This window comes from Salminus brasiliensis, chromosome 8 (assembly GCF_030463535.1).
Source record: "Salminus brasiliensis chromosome 8, fSalBra1.hap2, whole genome shotgun sequence".
NCBI classification, from domain to species: Eukaryota; Metazoa; Chordata; class Actinopteri; order Characiformes; family Bryconidae; genus Salminus; species Salminus brasiliensis.
This window is the reverse complement of record NC_132885.1, coordinates 14,405,463-14,428,371: the sequence shown is the minus strand read 5'-3', so window position 1 is coordinate 14,428,371 and position 22,909 is coordinate 14,405,463. Positions and strand designations below refer to the sequence as shown.

Genomic DNA, 22,909 nt, shown 5'->3' with positions numbered 1-22,909 from the left:
AGAATGTTCAGCGATATTAAACAATGTATCAAATTCTATAAAGCTGAAAGAAAGATGAAAGCAAAGCAAATTTATGACAAATGAAGCACTAAAGTGAATAAAGCAGCTTTTCTTATTTAAAATAAATTATTATACAAAGTTACCATCAGAACTGTGACGTATCCTTTTCCCCATTAAAATCCTTAAATGTTTCCATCATGCCTTCAGTGTGTTAATGGTGGTCTCAGTGTCCTTGATCAACGTTTACAGTGTTACCTTTTTACCTTACTCTATAGACAATAAGCATTTCTGTTCTCAACCAGTCTTTGTCGTGTTTCAGTCCTCTGTGAAGCTCAGTGAGAAACTGTCCTGTCCAAAGCTTTAGAGCCAAACTGCTAAGATAGAGAACTACACCAGCTGTGCTGTCACCAGAGCTTTGAATTTGATAGTGATTTCAAGTGAGGTATCGCAACATTCATCAGTCTAAGAACAAAAGTTTACTAGATTGCAAACAGAAAGAATATTACATTTTAAAATGTTTTTTTTTTATATTAACATTAATATTTACACTTTATTATATTGTGTTTAATACTGTGAAAATAACTGGTGTCTTATGAATGAAATAAAATGACAGGTACACAAAAACATATGTTTAACATGTTTAGTGTTCGATCACTAACATTTTAACCCTTTAAGTGAAGGAACTAATTGTTTTTACAGTACAGACACAGAATGGGTTACACCTGATTATTTCAGTCTGTTTGTAGAATACACATAGAGAACACTTACATTACATGGATGTTATTCAAACTTAAAAAATAAGCTCTTCACACTCACACGCTGCAAAAATACAAAACTGTATCAGATTCTTTAGGAAGCAAAAAATCTTTTATAACATCTTTTTCTGACTCCTCTTTTGTTAAGAATATAGAGCAAATACAGCTCTAACCTTATGCTAGCTTATTCAAATAAAGAACTAAAAGTACTAAAAGATCATGAAATGCCTGCATTCAAGTACTGAACTGTTTGCAGCGTCGCAGAATGTAAAAAGTATTGAGTGTTTGGTGTGGCGACTGGCAGTTGTTCAGTTGTTCTGTACACTGCGTCAAATTTTAATGACTTGGAATACCTTCTATACACCTAATTAGTATTACTACAACATTTATTATGTCAAAGATACTGTAAGCTCAGAGTCTTTGTCAAATAAGATTTGATTCTCTCGGTCTCTCCTATTAATCTAATGACAGATCTACACATCACTTTCATGACATCACAACGCCACTGCACACACACACACACACACACTCGGATATACACAATTTAATCTTGAAAAATTCAAGAAATATTGCAACATACTGCCTACTCTTTTTGCTTCAACATGCTGGGAATTACGAAACTCCTCTTCTTCACCTAAACACTTGAGTGGAATGAGCTGAAATACACACACACACACACACACACACACACACACACACACACACACACACACACACACACACACACACACACAGCCTAAGGCCAGAAAGGAGGTTGTATTCCACGGTGCTGGAGGTGGTATGACGTTGCAGGTTCTATTTCCAGAGAGAGGGTTGAAGTGAGGCTACGGAGAGTGTAACACTGACCCCCGTGACCTTTGACCCAGAAACACTGCCCGAGGCTCCTGCTCGCCAAATCCTCATTCGTTTGCAATTACCACCATGGCCCTTTTCTCACGAGAGAACTCTACCTAAATCTGTGTGCCGGTAAGCAAGATTTTAGTCAAAAAATGGCTTTGAATCGGGGCCATGCTCTGAGCACTGCGGCGCGGAAGGGTGAGCAATGTGGACAAATATAACATCACCATACCTGACATTTTCACACTAACACAATAACCCTCAATATTTCAATATTTTTGCTTCCTAAACGAGCTACGGTAGATTGAATGAGCAGCGCCTCTTTTATTCGAAAAACTACATACAATTCTACTAGCTAAAAACCAAAAACCAGACGAGAAGCAAAGAACCACCATGAAACCCCTTTTGGTTATATATTTATATATATATATTTATAAGTCTCTATTTGACAAAAACCTTATATCTCCCTTTTAGCCATATTTCACTTTTTGCCAATGTTTGTGGTGGAAAAAATTGAACGGACCAATAAAAATCCCCCAAAATGAATCACATCTTTTTACACTGACGTACGTAAGAATGAAACGTAAGAATGTTTTTTTGACATTTTGGGACCGATATGCTCTTTCACTTGCTTCAGTAGTAGTCAATAGTCAACAAATGGGTTAGATTTAGATTTTTTTATTTCAGCAGTTAAACAGTGATTTTCTGTCACTTCTGAACACTGAATTGTAACATTTATGAATTTCTTTAATCAAATACACTAATAGAATCCAGCTGTTTTTGTAACATTTCACATATTCTGCATCACTACATGCTCTTACTGGACCCTCTATGCTCTCAGTAATACTGTATGTAAGATGTTAAACTGGTAACAAGCTACGCCAATGTGGGTCCTCTACTCTAAACATATTTAGTAATAAAGAATGCAGGTGTCCAGTGCTAATGTTCTGATGATACCTATATATTTTCATATCGTCCACCAGTAACGATAGCATATCGGCCTATCGCCCACCCCTAGCACCATGTATGCGAGTGCACGTGTGTGTGTGTGTGTGTGTGTTTGAGAAATGCGCGGGGCTCCTCTGTTTTGTTTCGCTCTGTCAGTGCTCTAGTTGCATGTGAAGGGAGATGAGAAGCAGAATTTTCCTCAGCGCACTGGATCCTGCAGCCCGCGTGTCCGCACTCATCTGTCACTGCTTTACATACATGCAGTGACACCTCCAGTCTCGGTGGGCAGCCGGTGTCAGCGCGCTGCCCTGCTAAAGGCAGCCAGACTGGGTACGCCTCTCCTCCAGGTACCCCTCGGGAGAGGCATTAGGACTCGGTGACAGCATGACAGGCCCGCACATACACACAGACACACATACACAAAAGCCTGCCGCGCACACACTCACACACACACATATGAGCATGCTCGGGCCTCCTACACAACCCCCACACTCTCCCAAGGCAGAGCGGGGTTTTTTTGCATAAAGCGCTGACTTAGCTCCACATAAATTTCGTCAGACACAAAATTATTTTTCACCCCCCCTGGCCTCCAAGCTACATAACTTTTGGAATGAATAATGGAAACAAAGAGGTAAAAGGCTTTTGGGAACATTAAAAATATGTGGGGGATGAAATGTGGTGAGGGAAGAGAATAGAGTGGGGGGGTGGGGGGGTTTATATGGGCCAGATCTCCTAAAACAAGTAAAAATAAAGTTAGGGAAGAACCGCACTAATGGTCCAAACAAGTGTTCAGCTGCTTTGCCTCATTACTAATGTAAAAAGTGAAATTCATAGTATGGCCTGACTGATTTGAAAATATTGTGGGTGACAGCAATACTGATTTTTTAAAAAGTCTGACAGCCGATATGGTCAGAAGATATTATTTCTGACATAGATTTAAGAATTTAATGTCAGTAATTAAACAGAGCTCATCTGGCTGTTATGATTTTCACTTCTCAACTGTGAATTGTCAAGTATGTCATTTTCTCAATTTCCCAAAATCAAATAGACTCTTCTAAATATATTAATACTGTGGGGGAGGAGCGACACTGAATTCTGGTGTCTGTTTTGGGTTCAGATTTGCCAGTTCAGCCTTTATCACTGTGATGCAGTTAGTGGGCATTAGGGCTGGGTGATATTGACAAAATTCAACATTTCAATATTATACAAATATATCATGATATGAAGATACCCCATTATATTTTTGTTAGCTTTGGGGATTATAATAATTGATATAATAAATGAGCCATAACAAACTCATGTTTTCAGAGTGCAGCAGGAATGTGTGATACGGTAAAACTATTATATCAGAATATTGAAAGATAGTTTCATCATTTTAATTTGCAATACTTTAACAGTCAGAGAAAATGCACAAGTTGTGCAGATTTGCTATCCAAATACTAACCCATACCTAAAACCAGTGACTTTCATTTAGAATATGCTTGTGTTGTCAAAACGTGAAAGTCATAGGGCCTGACCGATATGTATATTTTGTGGCTGATAATAATACTTTTTTTTTTTATCAGAATTTTAACTGATAATATCAAACAGAATTTCTGTAATGAAACATGCAGTTGGTCAGTGTTCTTTAAGCACTGACAAAATCCACTATATTGCTCAAAAATTATTTTGTGTACCACAATAACACTATTTATCATGATACAACAAAACATGGTCATATTGCCCACCTCTGACAACTATTTTATTCTGCTATGACAAACCTGAATAATTGTTTTGATTGTGAATAAACGATTTGAATAACAACCACGACAATACCACCACCACCAACAAAAATGCTGTAAATGCCATCTTAACAATGTATTCACCAGGCCCTAATTCATAGCAATAATCTAGATCCTGGCCTCCACCTGCAGCCTCTCTCTCTGGCCCTTGAGGGCCGAGTGGAGCAGGTGAGCATGGAGCCACGGAGCATGGCTCTCTTCTGGAGCTGCTATTTTGGATGGTGCAAAGTCAACATTACTCCCTGAGGTCTTCTGCTGATAATGAGCACAAAGGAGGCGTCAGCCCTCATAAACCTTGGGGATGATGCTGAACTCCTTATGAGCACTCGTTTTTTTTTTTCCTTCTCAGTCTCTCTTTCTCTTTTAAATTAATCTAATTCCATGTGGACACTTAAAGGAACAGTCATATAGGCCACATTCTAAACAAGCCTTTATTGCCGTTTCTTAAAGAGGAAGGCACCCATCCACTTGGCATCTTTAAGAGAAAAAAATAAACAGAGTAATTAATAAATATTTTATTAGCACGTTGAAAATCGCTGAGAAAATTATGCCTCATAATTCTTTGTTTTTTCAAGGGTTCAGCTGGGGCACAAGCGAAATAAAATTTTGTATCTTAAAAATATGTACATGCTTCCTTTTCCTTATCTTTACTTAATTCATAAATTATAAACTGCACTTTTTAATGTTTAATGTCTCTGTGTCACCCTCAGTATTTGCACTGTTTAATATTAATCATTCTCAGGATTGTCTATCTCTGTATTGTTTGGTACCTACTGTCTAAGCCCCATATCAACTTGTTTATTTCTAATGCATACATATTTTGATGATTTATGACTTAAACATAACTACAGCACTAAATGACTAAATAATAATAATAATAATAAAGAAAATACAACTAAACTAAAAAGAGAATGGTCTGAGGAATAGTCTAAAATAGTCAGCAATGAAATGTTATAAAACATATAAAAACATATTGTTGACATTTTACTGTAAAACTATGTCATATCAATATAAAAAAGATATTTCAAATAATTAGTTGAATGTTGAATATTTAACTTACACATTCACTTGTATTAAATGCAAAACTTTTAACACTGTAAAATATTCAGAGGCCAATATTTCCAGATCATGGTCACTCAGTTTATACTGAGACTCCTGTGTATCGCCCATGCAATGTGAACTTCAGCCTCATCTTTCAGATATACTTGAACGGAATTCCCATTTCTTAACTGTTTTATTCCACATTCACTTTTCCTGTTTTTCAATGTATAAACACAGTAGTATAAACATACAGTATATTGTCGCTGTCCAAAGAAAAACAGGGCAACTTCACAGTTCTTAACATTCAATGGAAAAATGGAAAACTATTTGAATCCAAGTAGTTTAGGGTATTTCTATTGATCTATTCATCCAGAATTTTTCACACAGTGTACAGAGAAGCTAAAGGGTTCAAACGATGGAGAAAACTAGAAACAGACAAAAATGGAGATGGTTGCACTGAGATGGTTTTCACTGGTTCAGATTTGTAAAAATATGTACTTTTTGCAAATCAGAACCAGATTTACAAATCTCCCTATGTACAAAGCTTATTACACACTAAGGTATATTACTCAGAAGGGCTGGGCGATATGGTAAAAATACTATATCACAATATTTAAAGCTTTTTTTGTGATACACGATATTTATCATGATACATGTAATCACAGACTAAAAACATCAGTAGCGACAGATTCTTATAAAGTTCTATTCAGACACTCTCCCGTACTGAATACAGTGATTTTTCTCATAACAGGAGTTATTAGTGTAATGACACTTACGGCCGGACGGCAGGGTTAACCAACACAAGTGATGAAAATGCACAGTTCTATTGTGCGGCATTGCTCATATAGAGTAATCAGAAGAAAACTTTACATCTGCAATTTCACAACAAAGGTCAATGTTTGAAGTTTGTAAAACAACATGACAAGTCTGGACGTAATGCAGTCAAAAAACGGAGACTGAAAAGATGCAGGCTTCTATAACAATCATTCAAAACATACCTAATTATCCACAATAAACTACTTCAAGAAATAAAAGCTTTTGTAATGGCCCTCACAGTCCCCAGACTTGAGTATGACTGAAAATCTGTGGGTAGATCTTAAACATACTGTGCCTGTTAGACTGTTCTAAGAATATCTCAGAACCAAAGGCGTTTTTCAAGTAAGAGGGGGTGAAAATTTGTAATAAAAAAACAAGACCAGAAAGGCTCCTGGCTGACTACAAAAAGCACTTGCAAGCTGTTATACCTGCTAAAGAGGGTGTTACAAAGTACTGACTTAGTAGGGTATCCAAATGAATGCACTTTTTAATCGTAGTTTGTTTATTTTGTTCAATAATTTTAACAGTGAATGAACTATATATATATATATATATGCTATGAAAGCACATACACACATATACAGTACTTACAGTAAGACTTCTGCCCAGTATTGTACACACATGTATATATACATGTACATGCACACACTTTTTTTTTATCCATACCGGTCAGACCTAATATAGTGGTTTGTACCAGAATCTCATTAAGAGAAACCTTGAGGCTCATTCGAAACCAAATTGCTTTGACTTTCGAATGTGGAAACAGGGTCAGTTTCAGCACTTCTTTTAAAAAGTAAAAAGGTAAAGAAGGCAGTAGAGGAACAGAGGAAACCGAGACAGGAGATGGGAGAAGGATAACAAAAAGGAAAACAGACATACAAGAGAGATACAAGACAGAAGGAGCTCAAGAGAGAGAGGGTGAAGAGGATAAGGGTGGTGGTATTTGGAGGAGACCTGGAACAGGGTGGGTTGAAATAAGAACACATCTATGACCGTAGGAAACGGTCATTAGGTCTCTGCACACCTAGACCTCCCTATGCCCTAAATGTTAATGACATTAATCAGCTGACCCACAAACCTGATAACTCATTGTTTAGTAACTACTAATATATGGTTAAAAAATGTAACAGCTTGCATTAGTAGGACACTTAAGTGTGCCCTGGTGGACAATGCCATTGCTTATCCAGCACAAGCGTGAGGGGGGGGGGCAGTCTGTGCAACAGCACGCATCATCCCTGATGTTGAATTAATCAGAATATTTAGATATATACAAAATGCATGCAGTGCAGTTCCAACAATTAAATTCATCAAATGCACATTTACTTTCTAATTACCTCAGTTGGAGGACATGCATGAAGGGCAGTCCTCGAGCACGGGCAGACAGGCAGCTTATGTGGCATTCACTTATGCAGATTTGCTTTAATAATTGATGAGGATTTTAGCACATGCAAGTAATATTGACCATCAATTTCCTTGGGTCTTTACATTTATAGTATATTTAAGCAATACATACAAAACAGGGTTAAATGTAAAGTCTATGGAAGTGCATCATGTATTACACTATAATGGTTTTAAATGCCAGAACTTCAGGAATTAATCATTGTGGGTCGATGCAAATATCTGATATGTTCCAGAGTACAATCAATATGTCATTAAATCTCAAATTGAATATTATATACATATATTTGCAATTATACAGATATCAATATGAGTACTACTGTATATCTTTAAGTAACTTAAAATATAAAAATCTATGTTATCAGTAGCAGAAAATGCTAGACTGTATAGTGTGATTAGAAGCTAACGGTGGCGGAGCTTTTTTAATGACTCTTTTTTACAACAGAAAAGTTACAGTACCTTTTCTAACAGTATGACATGAAATGCAGCCACCCACATGACAAGAAGAGAGCCAATAATATACGACTGACACCCGAGACATACAACTGCTCCTTACTACTCCATTAAAGCACCTTCTACAGCGTAATAATCAGGAAGCCTCTAAAAAGCCAGGTACAGTATAAACCGCATGCAATTTATTACACATCTGATATAACAGTAGCTTTTCGTACCCCGACACAAACAGGAATATGAGCCACAGGCCCAAATAGCACCACAGAGGCCGCATATTAAGGCGGCTCTGCCGAGGCGGCAGGGTAATGCCGGGGAAAGAGGAGGGGGGCAGTAAAAAGCAGGGGTGAGCTGGGGTCAGCGGTGTGCCGGTGAGCACGACAGCTGAAAAGTGCTGCTCCGCAGACGGCTGAGATGAGATAATTACATTACGGCCCATCATTAGTGCCGGCCGTCTCCCCACCAGCCAACATTAGAAGCCTGCAGTCAGAGCCGCCAGCCAGACGACTAGCCAAGAGCCCTGGTGCAGCCACAGCTCTCGAGTAAACCTCTGCAACACTGCCAGGCCAGCGATCGTGGACCAACAACTCTGGCCTATCAGCAGGAGATTGCACTGAAATATTCGCAAGCATCCAGCTTAGCATGTTTCAATGAAACAAACAGCATTCGGCGATCAAATGAAAGGTTACACAGCTTCCATAACATCGCTTTCTATATTCCAGTCTTCTAATTCACAGACTACAAATATCCCGGGACAGCTTCCAGAAACCAGTATACACTGGTCTAAAGGTCCTGCCAGCACCCCCGAGCCCTAGCCGGCTACCGCCAGCTTCAAGTGTTCGAGTACCAATGGTGTGCGCTAACCGCTAACCTCCCTCTGAGGCTCCAGATGCTTCAGGCAGCCCTCCCTCTACAGGCCTGACACCTTAAACCTACATGGCACTTTACCAAGGCTCTCTCTCCTCGCTGCCTCCAACCCTTTACCAATCCTGCGTGCACCCTGCCTTCAGTCCTTCAGACAGGCCTCACACGGAGCCTCTCCACCGCACCCCGGCTTCTCTCCCTCCGTCAATCCCTGGCACCTCGCCAACCTGTCAGCCAGCCGGGCCCCGCCGAGGATGAATGGAGCGCTGGGAAGTTAGCGTGCAGCGCCGAGCGGTAGATAGCACACATCTCCCTATGATCATCATCCTAATTAAGATCTGACTGCTTTTATGTGATCTTTAGTAGTACATCAAAATATCAATTTGAGACAATTAGCTGCTGAACGTGAAGACTCAATTCATCATTCCTGAAGGATTTCGCTTTTCCCTTCTTTTTTTTCACGCCAATGAGGAAAAGGGGGGAAAAAGGCGGCCAAAATATTGGTGCTCGCATTCAAGCACATGAATGTTTTCTGTCGTGCATATCAATGGACAATTTTTCTCAGAGGCTAATTTCAATACATTAATTACAATTTTATGTTCTCATTAGATGATATAATTCGCTCTCGAAGCTGAGCTCAGAACGACTGTGATCTTCTAAAGCCATGTTTTTCCCCGGCTTAGTGTAATTTACAAGGCTTCCGATGAATTTAAATGTCAAGAAACATCAAATAAATGAATAGCGGCGAAGGGTTTTTAGCACCCTGTAATAAAAGTAAGTGCTGCTTGTTGGACGGAACTGGGTGACGTTTCACACTGCACCCTTTGGGCAGAGACAAGGACTGTTTTACAGTTTAACATTGATTAAAACCCTCCACATTTTCCAGAACACTGCACTCCAAATTAAAGACAAAACACAAAAGCAGCTGGATCTGAGGAAATATTATCTGACCAAGCATGAGCAGAACTGCAATCTACAGGAAAAAGGGTAGAAAAGGCTTTGTATTCATTGATGCCGACCAGATAACCGGGTAAAACACTGTGCAAGTTTGTATGAACAGTAAACCGGACCTGTTGCATGCATAGCCTCAGAGGCCACAGAGTTGCCGAACATTGTGTTGATTTTTTTTGTTGTTGTTGATGTTATTTCTTATTTTCTTACATTTCCAGACACTTCAGCAGTCATAGAAATACTTCTTGGAGTGCACTGCGAAACACCTTGAAGGGGGACTGAAAATGCACGTCTCGTTTTTCAAGGTTGTTCAATGATAAAAGCACGTATTCCTGCAGCGGCAGACGGCCACGGACAATCCATCTGCGGCCCTGATATTCTGCACTCTATAGAAACCGCTGCTCTGCTGTGGGGCAGGTCCTGTGGAGTTGCACTCAAGTCATTCAATTTCACATTTCACAGGAACGGCAAACAAGCAGCAAACAGAAGCACAAAATCTCCACTAACTGCTGGGAACAGCTTCAAATGGCAAGGACCAGGATGAGACAAGGGTTAAAAGAAACCCTATCTTAGCGAGAGCGCAGACAGAAATTCAAACTGCCCTCTGATCAGCCCTGAAACAGCTTTGATTTCACTCTCCGGCTATTAGAACATTTTGTGATTAGCTGCCAATGTCATTCGGAAACCTAATTCACAAAACCTTAGCGCACGGGTATTCATCATTGGCAAAACCCACAGCATTTCTGGCCATGCATCAAAAGCATATTCAAAAACCACCAGTCTTGCACTCTAGGTCAATGCAAAAAAATAATTATTTTGATCTCAAAAATATTTAAAAAAAAAAGGTGTTTTTTTCATGGCAAGCTGAGCTGTGTGAAGAGCAAAATAAAAGCTCCATTTCCTGACAGTCTCTCTCTCTCCCTCTCCCTCCCCTTGCTTTCCTTTGAACTAAAGAGGATAAAATCCCCCTTCATAAAGGCCATTAAGAATCAAAAAGTTTATAATGTCTAATTAGAATGTAAACAGAGAAATGAAGTCATCAGTGATTTAGGTAGCCGTCTCTGCTCCTGTCACTGGGGGTATGCTAATTGCTCACACAAAGCTGGGAATGCAGGAGGATCTCGGTAGAAGGCCAGATTAAAAGTATTACTGCTAAACCTAGTTTTGCCCACCAGGGGATTGGCTATTCTAAACCAATCCCCAACAGACGCTGCACTGTCTGTTTGCTTTATGGGCAGTGAGACAGCTCCGGCGAGGACCAGCTCATTGTTTGAGACGGCAGGAGAAAAGAGAAAGCGGCACTAGGGTCTTTGCTTATGTTCAATTTTAATGGTCTACAGCACTTGTGTCAAGAACATGGACTGTGTTAACAACTCCTTCCCATGTGTAAAACACATGAAAGAACACTAGCTTTTTTTTTTTTTTTTTTGCTACTCAGACCTTGTCTAGTCCATCACTACAGATGTCTATCTGCCAAACGTATAAGACGAAACAGAACATGTCGGTTTACAATCCTGGGATACAGACCACCAAGAAAACAGCCAGTCTAGAGTTTCACATTTGACCAAATAAAACCGTGGCTAACGATACATGATTAGCGCAAAACTACCACAACACGCCAGCCTTTCTGACACCTCCTCGCCTGTTTCAAATTCCATTGTGGAAAAGCGAACAATCCCAGACAGGAATGTGAGTACAGCTCAAATCTTGATGTCAGCTTAACGCGATTGCCGTGGCTATGATGCTGTCAGCCTGTGCTGCCTCCGCCACTCGTTGTAATGAATGGAAGGCTAGTGTGTGCACTGGAACACATTTACAGTGATCTGTCAATCACAGTTACTGCCGCGGATTTCAGCGCTTCCCTCAGTAGTCAGATACGTTAGATACGGATCGCTGCTGCTGATCAAAATACGTTTTAGAAAGAAAACACACCCAATTTTACTTTCCACAAAAAATCCACAAAAACCTAAATAATAAAAAAAAACTAAAGTCCTATTGAATTTCCTTGGGGATTAAGAAAGAATCTATCTATCCATCCAAAATAGTAGATCTGATCAAAATCATCACCTAAGGCTTGTCCTTTAACAGCCTGGATAGCCAAAAAGTAGAAAGCTATTCCTTAGAAAAATTCCTGAAACTTAGGAACACAACCAGCAACAACACCACCGTTTGGTGTGAATTAAGCTACACAAGCATCTTATTATGCACAAAATCAATTTACTCTGAAAAGAATCCATATTTTGGTGTGTGCTAATATAACTGACAGTTAAAAACATGTATAACCCCTTATTCACAGATTTCTGTTGGGAAAGTGAGCTTGTATCTCTGCCAGTTTCCCACCAGACCATTCTTTTTTGGCTCAAGCGTATTAGGGCGATGTGAGCAACTTTCTCTTTCTTTTTTTGTCATTATGAAATGTTGTGTTCAGCACCACTTAAAAATTCGTATTTAGAGGTTCTAGAGCCAATAATATTTAAGGCCTCATACTTCCAGGCGCAGTAATAAACCACTGCATTCAATATTGCTATAATTCTCTGTTGTATGGTTATAAAGCTAGAACAAATGGTATATTGACCATTGATTGTATATTGATTCCCAATAGCATTCTTTTCTCTTTATTCTGTAAAATCAAAATTTCATGGTTGGAGGACCTGTGTCATGGTCTGTAACTGCTACTTTGGTGTACCGCTGCTCACTAACAATCATTTAGAGCACCTGTGTGGGTTAGAACGAGCGCTGGGCCTGAAGCAGTGGGAGAAAATTCCGCTCGGCTCCACAACTCAGGAGATAATCTCTGATCGGACAGCGGAACAGCGTGCAAACAGCAGCCGGAGCACAGCAACATAGCACAGATAATGGACAATATGCATTTAAAAAACATCCATCCTGTATGCTGTCAGTCACCGAGAGGACGGAGGGAAAAAAAGAAGCGCGGAGCCGACAGACAGTATGTGTCTAAATGAGCTAGTGTGTGTGTGTGTGTGTGTGTGTGTGTGTGTGTGTGAGAGAGAGAGTGTTGGGGGAGGGGGAAGCAGAGGGAGCATGTCAAGGATTCGAGGTCCTTCATCTTTGCAGCAGAGCATACACACATTACACACACACACACGTGCGCGCATACACACACACACACGTCTCTCGGTATAGCAACAGACAGCTGCAACCACTTTCTAATGCGCCCCAACTTAGATCAGTGAGAGAACTGACAGCGGACTCAGAAACACACAAAGATAACACAGCCAGCTGCCAGAGGAGAGAGAAAAAGAGAGAGAGACAGGCAGCGAGAGAGGAAGAGAGAGAGAGAAAGGTTACAGGGTCTCTCTCCCTCTTTCTCTGTCTCTGTAGAAATAGGATTTGTATTTGCATGAGTCTCTCTCCCTTGGGGTTTTCCTCCGTTTTCAGATGAAAAGCACACAAGACAACACTTAACATATTTGCTTAAAGATGACAACCCGGTACTGATTTCATTTGAGCCAGGCTTTGTCTGGAATGAAGACAGGGGGGAAGTGAATGAGATTTGTTACAGAGACTGACAAATGTATCCGTCTGTACGGATGAGTGTTTCATCAATTTGAAACAGCCCCCGAGATCCCCCAAGGTGCTCGTCCGCCAGCGAGCCGACTTAGTCTGAAGCTTCCTTTAATTGTCACCATTAGATTGAGATAAAAACTGTCAGTCTCATTTACACAAACAATCCCGAGAGGACGGTGGCGTTCAGACGCCTAGCGTGCACACACACACACACACATATACTGAGCATGCCGGCTTTTTATAACACTGAGCATTCAGTCAAACTACTGGACAAATGAGTATAAAGGAAACAGATACAGCACTAAAACAGCAGCAATTATGCAAGTCTAAATCGGACCCTGGAGTTAACCTGACAGTACTTTTGCTTGATAAAATGTCAACGGGGTCAGACCCCCCCCCTACCCCCCCCAAAAATATATATATATATATAACATTTATTACTGCCTATACTTTATGACCATTTTGACCTGAGAACACCAAAAATATATTTACCCTTTAAGACCACAACAGAGAATTTAATGCACAGAATACGTCTAAATGTTAGCTTTTCAGGCAACGACCACTTATCTCCAATTTACAGGAGAAATTCAATGAAAGTCAAAGGAAAAAAAATATTCCAAATGAGTCCCAGTTTGAGCCTGAGTCTATTGGTTCATTTGTCATGTATTTTGTGACATAATTTAAAGAACAACTGTCAGATTCACATTATGTGAAAAAGTGAAAATCCACAAAGTACACCGTTTGTGTGTGACAATGATGATACACTGGTGAGTGAGTGAGTGCTGGTAAATGAGAAATTAATTAATATGCAGATTCATTAAAATAAAAAAAATAAAAAAAATGGACTGGATACCGGATTCCTTTCCATTCTAATACTTACAGTTCTATCTAATCATGTCATAAAACACAACCCACACAATACACTTACACACCTTATACTCAATCCATGTCTTAAAGATAAACAGAACAAAACTGACACTGCCTCCTACAACCCTCATCATCCAAATCCACCCACTGTTAACAGGTAAACAAGACTATGTGTGAGTGCAAATTTGCAAAGTGAAGTCTGAGACTGTGAATAAGGCATATGCATCCATATTCAAATGATTACACTGCAGCATTTCCAATAATAATTTCAGAAACAAATGTTGTTTCAACAGTTTTCCAATGCAAAATAAAGGTGGATACCTAGGCATTCGAGCATGTGATTGTATTGCAAAAAGCAGAGTATAATATAAAGTGAGCATAACTGGGAATGGGCCAGTGGGTTTTCACTCTATTGTGAATTTATAGTGCGGTCATTAAAAACTGATGCGAGTCTTAGAGCTCTTTAAATATGAACAGCTGTCAGTCAATGTCAACTGAGATCAGCCACAACACAACTTCTCTATCTGCATTCTGAACAAAACCTCTAAAAGAAGAAATTCCCAAACTATTACCTGCAATTTCTGGAATACATTATAAAGCACACAAAAATTCTGGGAATTTTTGCGAACCTGTATTTTTCTATTCTAAACAAAACCTATATGATCACAGTGAACAGCTGTCTCGCAGCCCATGTTCGCACGCTGTCACAGTTATCGCGCAACAAAACCATTAACGCGCTAAAGTAGCATCAGCAAGGCTAGCTGAGCCTTATGCGCGGCGGTGTGTATTCCTTTAGGTGTGTATCCCCAGGGCTGCCTGGCCGCCTGCTCTAGCATGTCAACACGAGACGCATCAAGCAAAGAGGGTGCTGAAAAGGGGAGGGGTCAGCATCTGTCATCAAGCACACCACAAAACTCAACATGAGGTTTCATGTCAACACATACATACACACACACACACACACACACATGCGCGCGCACAATCACAAGAATTGAGCGGCGCTGTCATGTTGCTTAACATGCTGATAAAGCCGGGCCTGGGGTTAAATCAGGACTAAGCCCGACCTGAGCTAGCACCACAGACAGCTGCTTAAACACACACTCAAACACACACGTCCTCCGCTCACTGTGTTAAACAAGCAGCACCACTGCAGCCTCCCAACACACTGCAGTCTACAGCACAGCACTTCACCCAAGCCACTGCAAAAAGACTCACTAACAACCAACACCTAGGCTAATATCCTAAAATGTGTTTGACTCCTATTATGCAGCTGATCAGAGAACATCCATGCACTTCCCACAGTTCCTACATTAGGCCAGCAGGTCCTGCTCACCTGATCCGATCATGCCGTTGCTTTAATAACTCAGGGTATCATACATCTAATGGCTTACTGGGAGAGGGAGAAAAAACATGAAAAGGCTGCAGAAAAACACTTCAGCGCAATAGAAATGCTTGTGTAAATGTAAAGGTACACTGCTCTATTGATGGATCCTCAGGGCTGAAGAGGAGTGGAAAACACACTTGAGTCCATGCCTGATGATTTTAATTGTGTGGTTAAATAACAAAATGCAAATGCTACTGATGGGCATCTTTTCCGTTGTTTTTTTTTTTTCCATTCTCGCTTAAGAGTAATATTTTTTCTGCTTTTTTTTTTTTAAACCTACGCAAGCTGATGTTTGTTCAACCAACTCTTCAACTCTGCACAATTACTCCAAAAGTTTTACTGTTAAAGCAAGCTGAGCATCTGCTTTCCAGCTCTGCGTAGCCTGAGAAAAAAAAACACACACAGTACTACTAAAAACTACTGTGTTATAACAGTGGAACAACTGTCAATAGGATAATGTTTGACCTCCTGCCATTTCACACATGTTAAGCCTGATTTATTAAAGAGAGCGAGAGAGAAAGAGTGCAAGTCAGAGGAAATGTCAGAAAATCGTCACACAGCTGCATTTAAGTCCAGAGGAAAAGGCCTCTTAAATTCAAAGCTCCCAGTCGTGCATATTGCTTTTTGCACAGCTCTGCTCTGTGCGCTTGATGGATGAAGCAACATGGCCAGACTGAATAATGCATGTGTCCACGTTTAGTAAATAGTTCAGCTAAACTTTTCTGCTCTTCCAGCACCAGTGCAGCGAGTGCACGGAGAGCAGTAGCGTTTTTAACACTGGATGCAGGTGGGGTGGGGGGTGCACAGACAGCATCTACATTATTACACGAAAATTTGAGAAAGTCTACAAAAGTACGGGAAGCGGAGAAAAGTGACGCACACAATACAAACAACACACACACACACCATCTCATACATACACACACACACAGGGACCCATTTGTTGACTATTGACTAGTACTAGAGCAAGTTAAAGAGCACATCGTCGCTGAAAGACAGAACCCTGTGTCTCAAATATGTCGGCTTTACAGGAGAAGGTGAAAACCTTCTTTCCGTTCGATTGGAAGTCAAAGTAAAAAGATTTCGTTCCAAGTCATTTTGAAGCATTTCTATCAGTCCATTGATTAAGAAATTCTGTACCAACGAAAAGAACAACTGCCAGATTCACATCATGTCAAAACTTAAAAACCAGCCAAATAGAGACACAAGGTTTTTGCAGGACAGCAACGATATTTAAAGTTACAGCAAATTTAGCTACAGTTCCTGTAAATTTACAGCATATGCTTCCATTTTTGCTCCTTTAAATCCTTACGGATGCACAACAGGACTACATGCTTTAAAAGAGGAGCTGACACCAGACACCAGACCCTGCTGTTATTTCCAGCTCGTGTTATTTCAGCTCTCGCTTGTTCAGTTTCTGTTGATGTGAAATGCTGTAAACTGCACTGCTCTGATGGAGCACTTTAGAGAGTTGGGAGCTGACGACAGCACGCACACAGGCTGGCATACAATCTTATAAAGGTTTAAGATTTAAAAAGGTAATAAACAAACGTGACATCTCCAAATTTAGCTTAAGGGACGTGTAGCTCAGGAACAGAGCACCTTCAACAAAACACACGCGCTCAACTATGACTAATACAAGCTAATGCGATTAATGCTGAAGTCCAACTTATTAGGCTACGGCGTTTAGCTCCCAGTGCTTCTCGAGCGCTACTAATTTACACAGAAAAGATCGGATTACTGAGTAAAACATCCCTTTTTCACGTTTTTAAAACATTCAGACAGGTAGGGTATCTGTCACTGACGTCCAAACACACACACACGCCTTTTACTACTTAGGCTACTACTTGAAATCAGGCATGCACTAAGAAGAACTGTAGCTAACTCTACGGTGAAATAATAACACATACAAAAATGATAGTAGACGTACCATAAACACCGGTGCTACTGATCATCTCTGCCCCCGCTAAAAAAAAAACAAGAGAGGAGGAAAAAGGGGGGAAACCAGCAGAATGGGAGGAATTCCAAAGGTTGGCTTTCAATACGGCCACTTCTCCTCTCCGCTATCGCATTTCAGCGCCGTGAAACAGGGGGGCCTTTTCGTCAGGTATTCATTTAACCTACATGCATATAATTAGGAGAAGGTAAAAAAGCAACAAAAGCTCTTGGATAACGTGGAAGAGGAGAGAGGCTCGTGCACACACAGAGAGAGGGAGAGAGCGAGAGAGAGAGGGAGAGGGAGAGAGGCGAAGAGAGAGTGAGGGAGAGGGAGAGGGAGAGAGAGGTGGGGTGGGGGGGAAACACATGACCACGACAGCAAGCTCATGTCAGTTTTTCTCCCACCGTCTGCTCCAAACTAGCAGAGATACAGCACGAGCTGCTGATCGCCTCGAAAGTGACATGAAAAACGCCACGCTCTGAACTCTGAGCTCTCTGCTCTGCGTGATGTCCTCAGCTTTAAAAATAGACTTACAGCCCTGCTGCCCTTAAACAGCCATGCAGCCACAACAGCAACAGAGATGTGGACGTTTTGCAAACGGAGAAAAAGAAAAGAGGTTGGAAGTTTTTTTTTTTTTTTTTTTTTTTTTTTTTTTGCATTTTCCCACAGATAGGTAATATTGCACGAGCCGTGCAAAGAAAGTTAAGTTTGGAGCAACCCCACCCCGCTCTGTCTCTCTCTCTCTCGCTCTCTCTCTCTTTCTCTTACACACACACACACACACACACACACACACACACTTCCTAGCAAAGCCCCCCTTCCCTAACGGTGAATTGCAACACAAGCAGCAGGGTCAAACTTCACCTACCCAGGCGCGCTCTCGCATTTTCACGCTCCCCGCAAAGCCCTGTGTTTGGGAGCGAGGCTCGGGGCTCGCGGGGATGTTGCAGCTGGAGCTCGGTGCACGGCAGCGATCCGGAGAGGCGGTTTAAGCAGGGCGATAAGAGAAGGAAACACACACTCTTTCTCTCTCTCTGACACACACACACACACACACACATGCACAAGGCAGAGTGTTCTTCCTTCCGTAGTCCAGCAGCTCCCGATGCCTTTTCTCTTTTTCCTCTCTCCCTCTCTCTCCCTCTTTCTCTTAAAACTGTTAATATCGTCGAAAGAGGCGGATTAACTCTTACCTGTGTGTGTGGCAGGGTGAGCTCAGGGCTTTAGGGCGACATCGATCCGCGCAGGCTTGCTGACGGACGGGCGGTTGGGGCTCAAGCGCAGATGCTTGCGATTTGAAACCATTCCAAGTTAGTGAGGGGAAGACTGACCGCTGCCTCTGCCATGTTGGAATTTCAAACCCCAAACAGCTGCTGCACGGAGGAGCCAGCGCGCCGCGGATTGCGCATGCGCCCTGCCGAGGAGCCAAATTCAAAGCAGGGGCTGCGCGGACGACGCTGGTTTAACCACAGGGGTCAGTGCACCGAGGTATCACACACACACACACACGCACACACACTAATGTTCTCCTCACACATTACACATTTGTGTTTGAATCAGTGGGTTAAATAATTAGCAATTACAGCGAGGTCTAATTAGCAGACTGCTCTGAACTGCACTGTTTTCACTGGGTTACACGCATTGTCTACTTTATTAGACGCTGTAGTAAAGCTTACCGGCCACTTTAATAGAAGCACCCAATTTGCAACTGCCTTCACTGGCCAGTTTATTAGAAACACTCATTTTGCAGCTACACTCACTGGCCACAGTATTAGGAGCACCCACATGCACCTCATCTATAAGTAACCAGTGCAGGCCAGAGGTCCAGTATACAGTTGACATTACAGACTGTTGTAAATATATCACATTTTACCTTGTTCATCATTGGTCAGTTTCTTTAGTTTATTGATTTTAGTCTGTATTTATATTTGTAGCATTAGTGAGGGTTTAAAATATTATATACATTGCAAAGGAAAATGTGTCCAGAATTAAAAACTGGTGCTTTGTTATTAGAATTCTTTTAAAGGCCACAAATCCAAAATGTCTCTCACCTTTTTTAAATATGAGGGTGAAGTAGTATTTAAACACTGTGCAAATGTGAATTGTGTAAAAATGTACCATGCAGCCCCCCAGGCCTCACATTCCATATATGGAAACTACAGAGGATTTGCTCTGACATCACGTTCCTGTTGGAAAACGCCCCCTTTAGCCTTTAAAGATAAAGCCTCAAGTAAATGGTCTTAGAAGTATTTTCTGACCAATTTAGTAGGCTGGTTCATCCAGGTTTACTTGCTTTCCATTTTAATTAAAATTTAGCAGGTCACTAAATTCGCAACTATGGTGGGCTTGTTTTTTCCCCACCTGTTTTCAGTGTCTGGATTCCAGTTGTTTCTGTATTGCAGCAATAGGTTTGATTCTCTTCTCTTCTGTAAAAGGAGCGCTCTGAATTCCTGCTGAATCTGTTTGTACAGTCAATCACACAACAGCTCTTAACTTTTTTTGTTTTAGCAGCATTCACACTGAACATTTACGCTGCCACTTTCACTAAGTGGGCGTGGCCACAGTGCTTCAGTGGCATACCTCTAATGTGTCATTTTTCATTTTTGTGATGAAACCATGAAAACAATTATTATAAAATATTCCTATTCAGCCTACAGCACTTTAGCTCCACGCATTCACACTGAAGTTATAAGGAGTGTTTCAGCCTAAGTACTTTTTGAATAAGGTGCAATACAGGTTTACAAGGCAAAATAACAAAATGTTTAATGTTTGGAGAAAAAGAATGTTTAATTCAAAACTATAATTTAGAGATTATAATTAGAGAGAAAAAAGTTTCATTTTTACTATGTTTGGTTCACTAACCCACAAAAGGCTCATACGTGGAAAAAATAACAAAAACAAAAAAATGTAGCATATGGGTCCTTTAAACTCATTATTAGATATAGAGGTTAAGCACTCTTCTGTTGGTCTATATAGGTTGAAATAAAAAGGAAACTGTAGCAATTATAGACTTCCTCTGTTTTGGGATTAGTTTTTTAATAGTATTATTAAACTCAATGCAAGGTTTTTGGAGTATATCTGTGACTGATAAGTAATCATTTTTACATGTGAAATGTTTAAGAGATAATTTAAAAACTATAAATCCTAAAAAATGTAATACATTCCCTCTTGAAGACGCTTTTTACATGGCTCACATTAGCTGAAGGAAGAATGTAAGGCCTAAAATCAAAAATGAATTTTCTTGGTCTGTAGGCATTCTAGCAGTTTCTGGCCACAGGATATTATTTGTGAGCTATTCTAACACAGCAGTGACACCAGCATGGCAGAGGCATGAATGGTCCGCCAACCAAAAACAGCTAGCCAATAGCAGACCTGCAGAAACTGGCCTTCAATAAAAGGAACATGTTATCATTTTAACACGTGTAATGACCAATAGAAATGCTATCAAATGACATAATAAAAGGAATACTAATAAAAATCCCTTTTCATGTAAAGCTGCCATATTGAAGAGAAGAGGTTTTTGCACATATATACATTCTTATGCTAAAGTTTAGGCACCCTTTATCAAATTACACATTTTGTTCTTTTTTTGAGAAATTGTAAACACAAACTGTGTCCAGCTGCATACTATGCACTAGAATATAGGTGTAGACTATATCGCTGCTGTCCAGTGAAAAACATGTATCTCTATTTTTGTCCATTTTTAGTTTTCTCCATGGTTTGAACCCTGTAGCTGCTCTGTACACTTTGTAAATATGCATTGATGAATGGACTAATGCTCGAAATCACTTGGAATAAACTCTTATTTTACATTGACCTCTATTGAAAGGCAGAATGTTTCCCTATTCCTGTAAACCCACCATTTTGGAGATGTTTTCATGGGACAGCGACAATATACTAATCTTAATTATGCGAGTTGGGCAGTTTAGTCCACAAAATAAAAACATACAAACTTATTTTCTATAAACAGGAAGTGATGCAGCAATGCTGTGCTGGACGCCATTGCCGCTGCACTTGCATTGTTATCCGCCATTTTTTTAGTAATTGTTTCAGATGTGGGTAGCTCCTCCCCTTCTGATTCACATTGCACTGTGGGAAACGCTGTCCATCATAGCCACACATTAAAAAACATCCAAATCTGAGTACGTATCTTGGATATTTGAGTATACTTAACTTTTATCAGGACTTTACTTCATACTTTATATTCAAAAACTAGGTAGAGTAATTAGTATGCAATTGGTGGGTTTGAGGTATATTTAAATTAAAATAAATATATATTATCCTGTTGTAGAACCCACCCTTTTTTAGCTTCAGACTTTTAACAAATGGTTTGATATTTGCATCCAGGTTTTGTGGAATCCATTCTTTCCTCCACCCAAGGAATACTGCCAGTGCCATGCGTAACTCCAAAGCATGATATATCTCATACTTCACAGTGTTCTTTTCATTAAATGCAGTTTCCTTTGCTGATTGTGGCCAAAGACCTATATTTTGACTATCAGTCTAATTTCCAGATCTCATCTCATATCTCTGTAGCACACTTCAGACTTGTGACAAGTCACACTTGTGACTTACTGTAGAAGATTTATATGACACTTCCCAATGACAGTTGATGACAATTAAGGTCTGATTTGCTAATCAAGAGTCTTTGCAACTGGTGCCCAAACTTAGTGCACAACTGCGTAGTCCACATTGATGATTTTTTTTGTAATTTGTAATTGAATTTGTTTTGTAAAACACTCTTAACATTGGGTATAAATTTTATGACGAATGCACAAACAGAAATGGTCCAAAATCACTGTTCTAAAAATACATGTTCAGTAGGATGTGCTCATGACTACCACTTTGAGGTGATCTCTAGAGAATACAGAAACCTGTTCCTCCTCTAAAACAATGTGTGGAATTAGCCTTTTTATGGAATTCATACTATTCTCTGTTGGCATCTAATCACAAACTGTGTTGCGGCGTCCAGCCCAGAATTATGTATTGCTTTGACAGTCATGAATGAAGGATCATACATCACGACAGGTCACACTCCATACATCTCACTATCTGTTTCCCCAGCAGAGGATTTCAGTGTTGTTTCCACTGACACACCTCCAGCAGAGGAGTGCGGAATAGGGACGTGAGTTTGGACACGGGGATGAGCATCACCCATATTCCCTTGTGCCTCCGCTGCTCTATATGCTGGAGCCTTGGAGTGATGCATTGATCCGGCCCTGAGCGCTCCCCAGTGAGCTCACTGGCCATTTCCAGCACAGCCTTCAACCCCTGAGAGAATTCCTGCCCGCTGGGCACCCACCTCCGCGCCACTCAGCCTCTCTAACAAATGACCGACTGCCTCACTCCA

At 40.5% G+C, this 22,909-nt stretch overlaps 1 protein-coding gene across 3 annotated transcripts in view; it reads right to left on the bottom strand.

Moving 5' to 3' along the window:
• The window catches only part of fign (fidgetin), a 56,477-nt gene extending 37,572 nt beyond the window's left edge, over positions 1 to 18,905 (bottom strand). The window contains exon 1 of one of the 3 annotated variants that reach the window (XM_072685724.1): positions 18,753 to 18,905. Coding sequence is in view for 1 of the 3 variants with exons in the window: in XM_072685722.1 (XP_072541823.1) it covers positions 17,551 to 17,575 (25 nt within the window). In the remaining 2 variants the exon portion in view is untranslated. Of the gene's footprint in view, positions 1 to 17,550; positions 17,852 to 18,427; positions 18,477 to 18,752 lie in introns of those variants that run through there. The other 2 variants (XM_072685725.1, XM_072685722.1) reach the window with 2 other exon arrangements.
• Between the last annotated feature and the right edge of the window lie 4,004 nt (positions 18,906 to 22,909).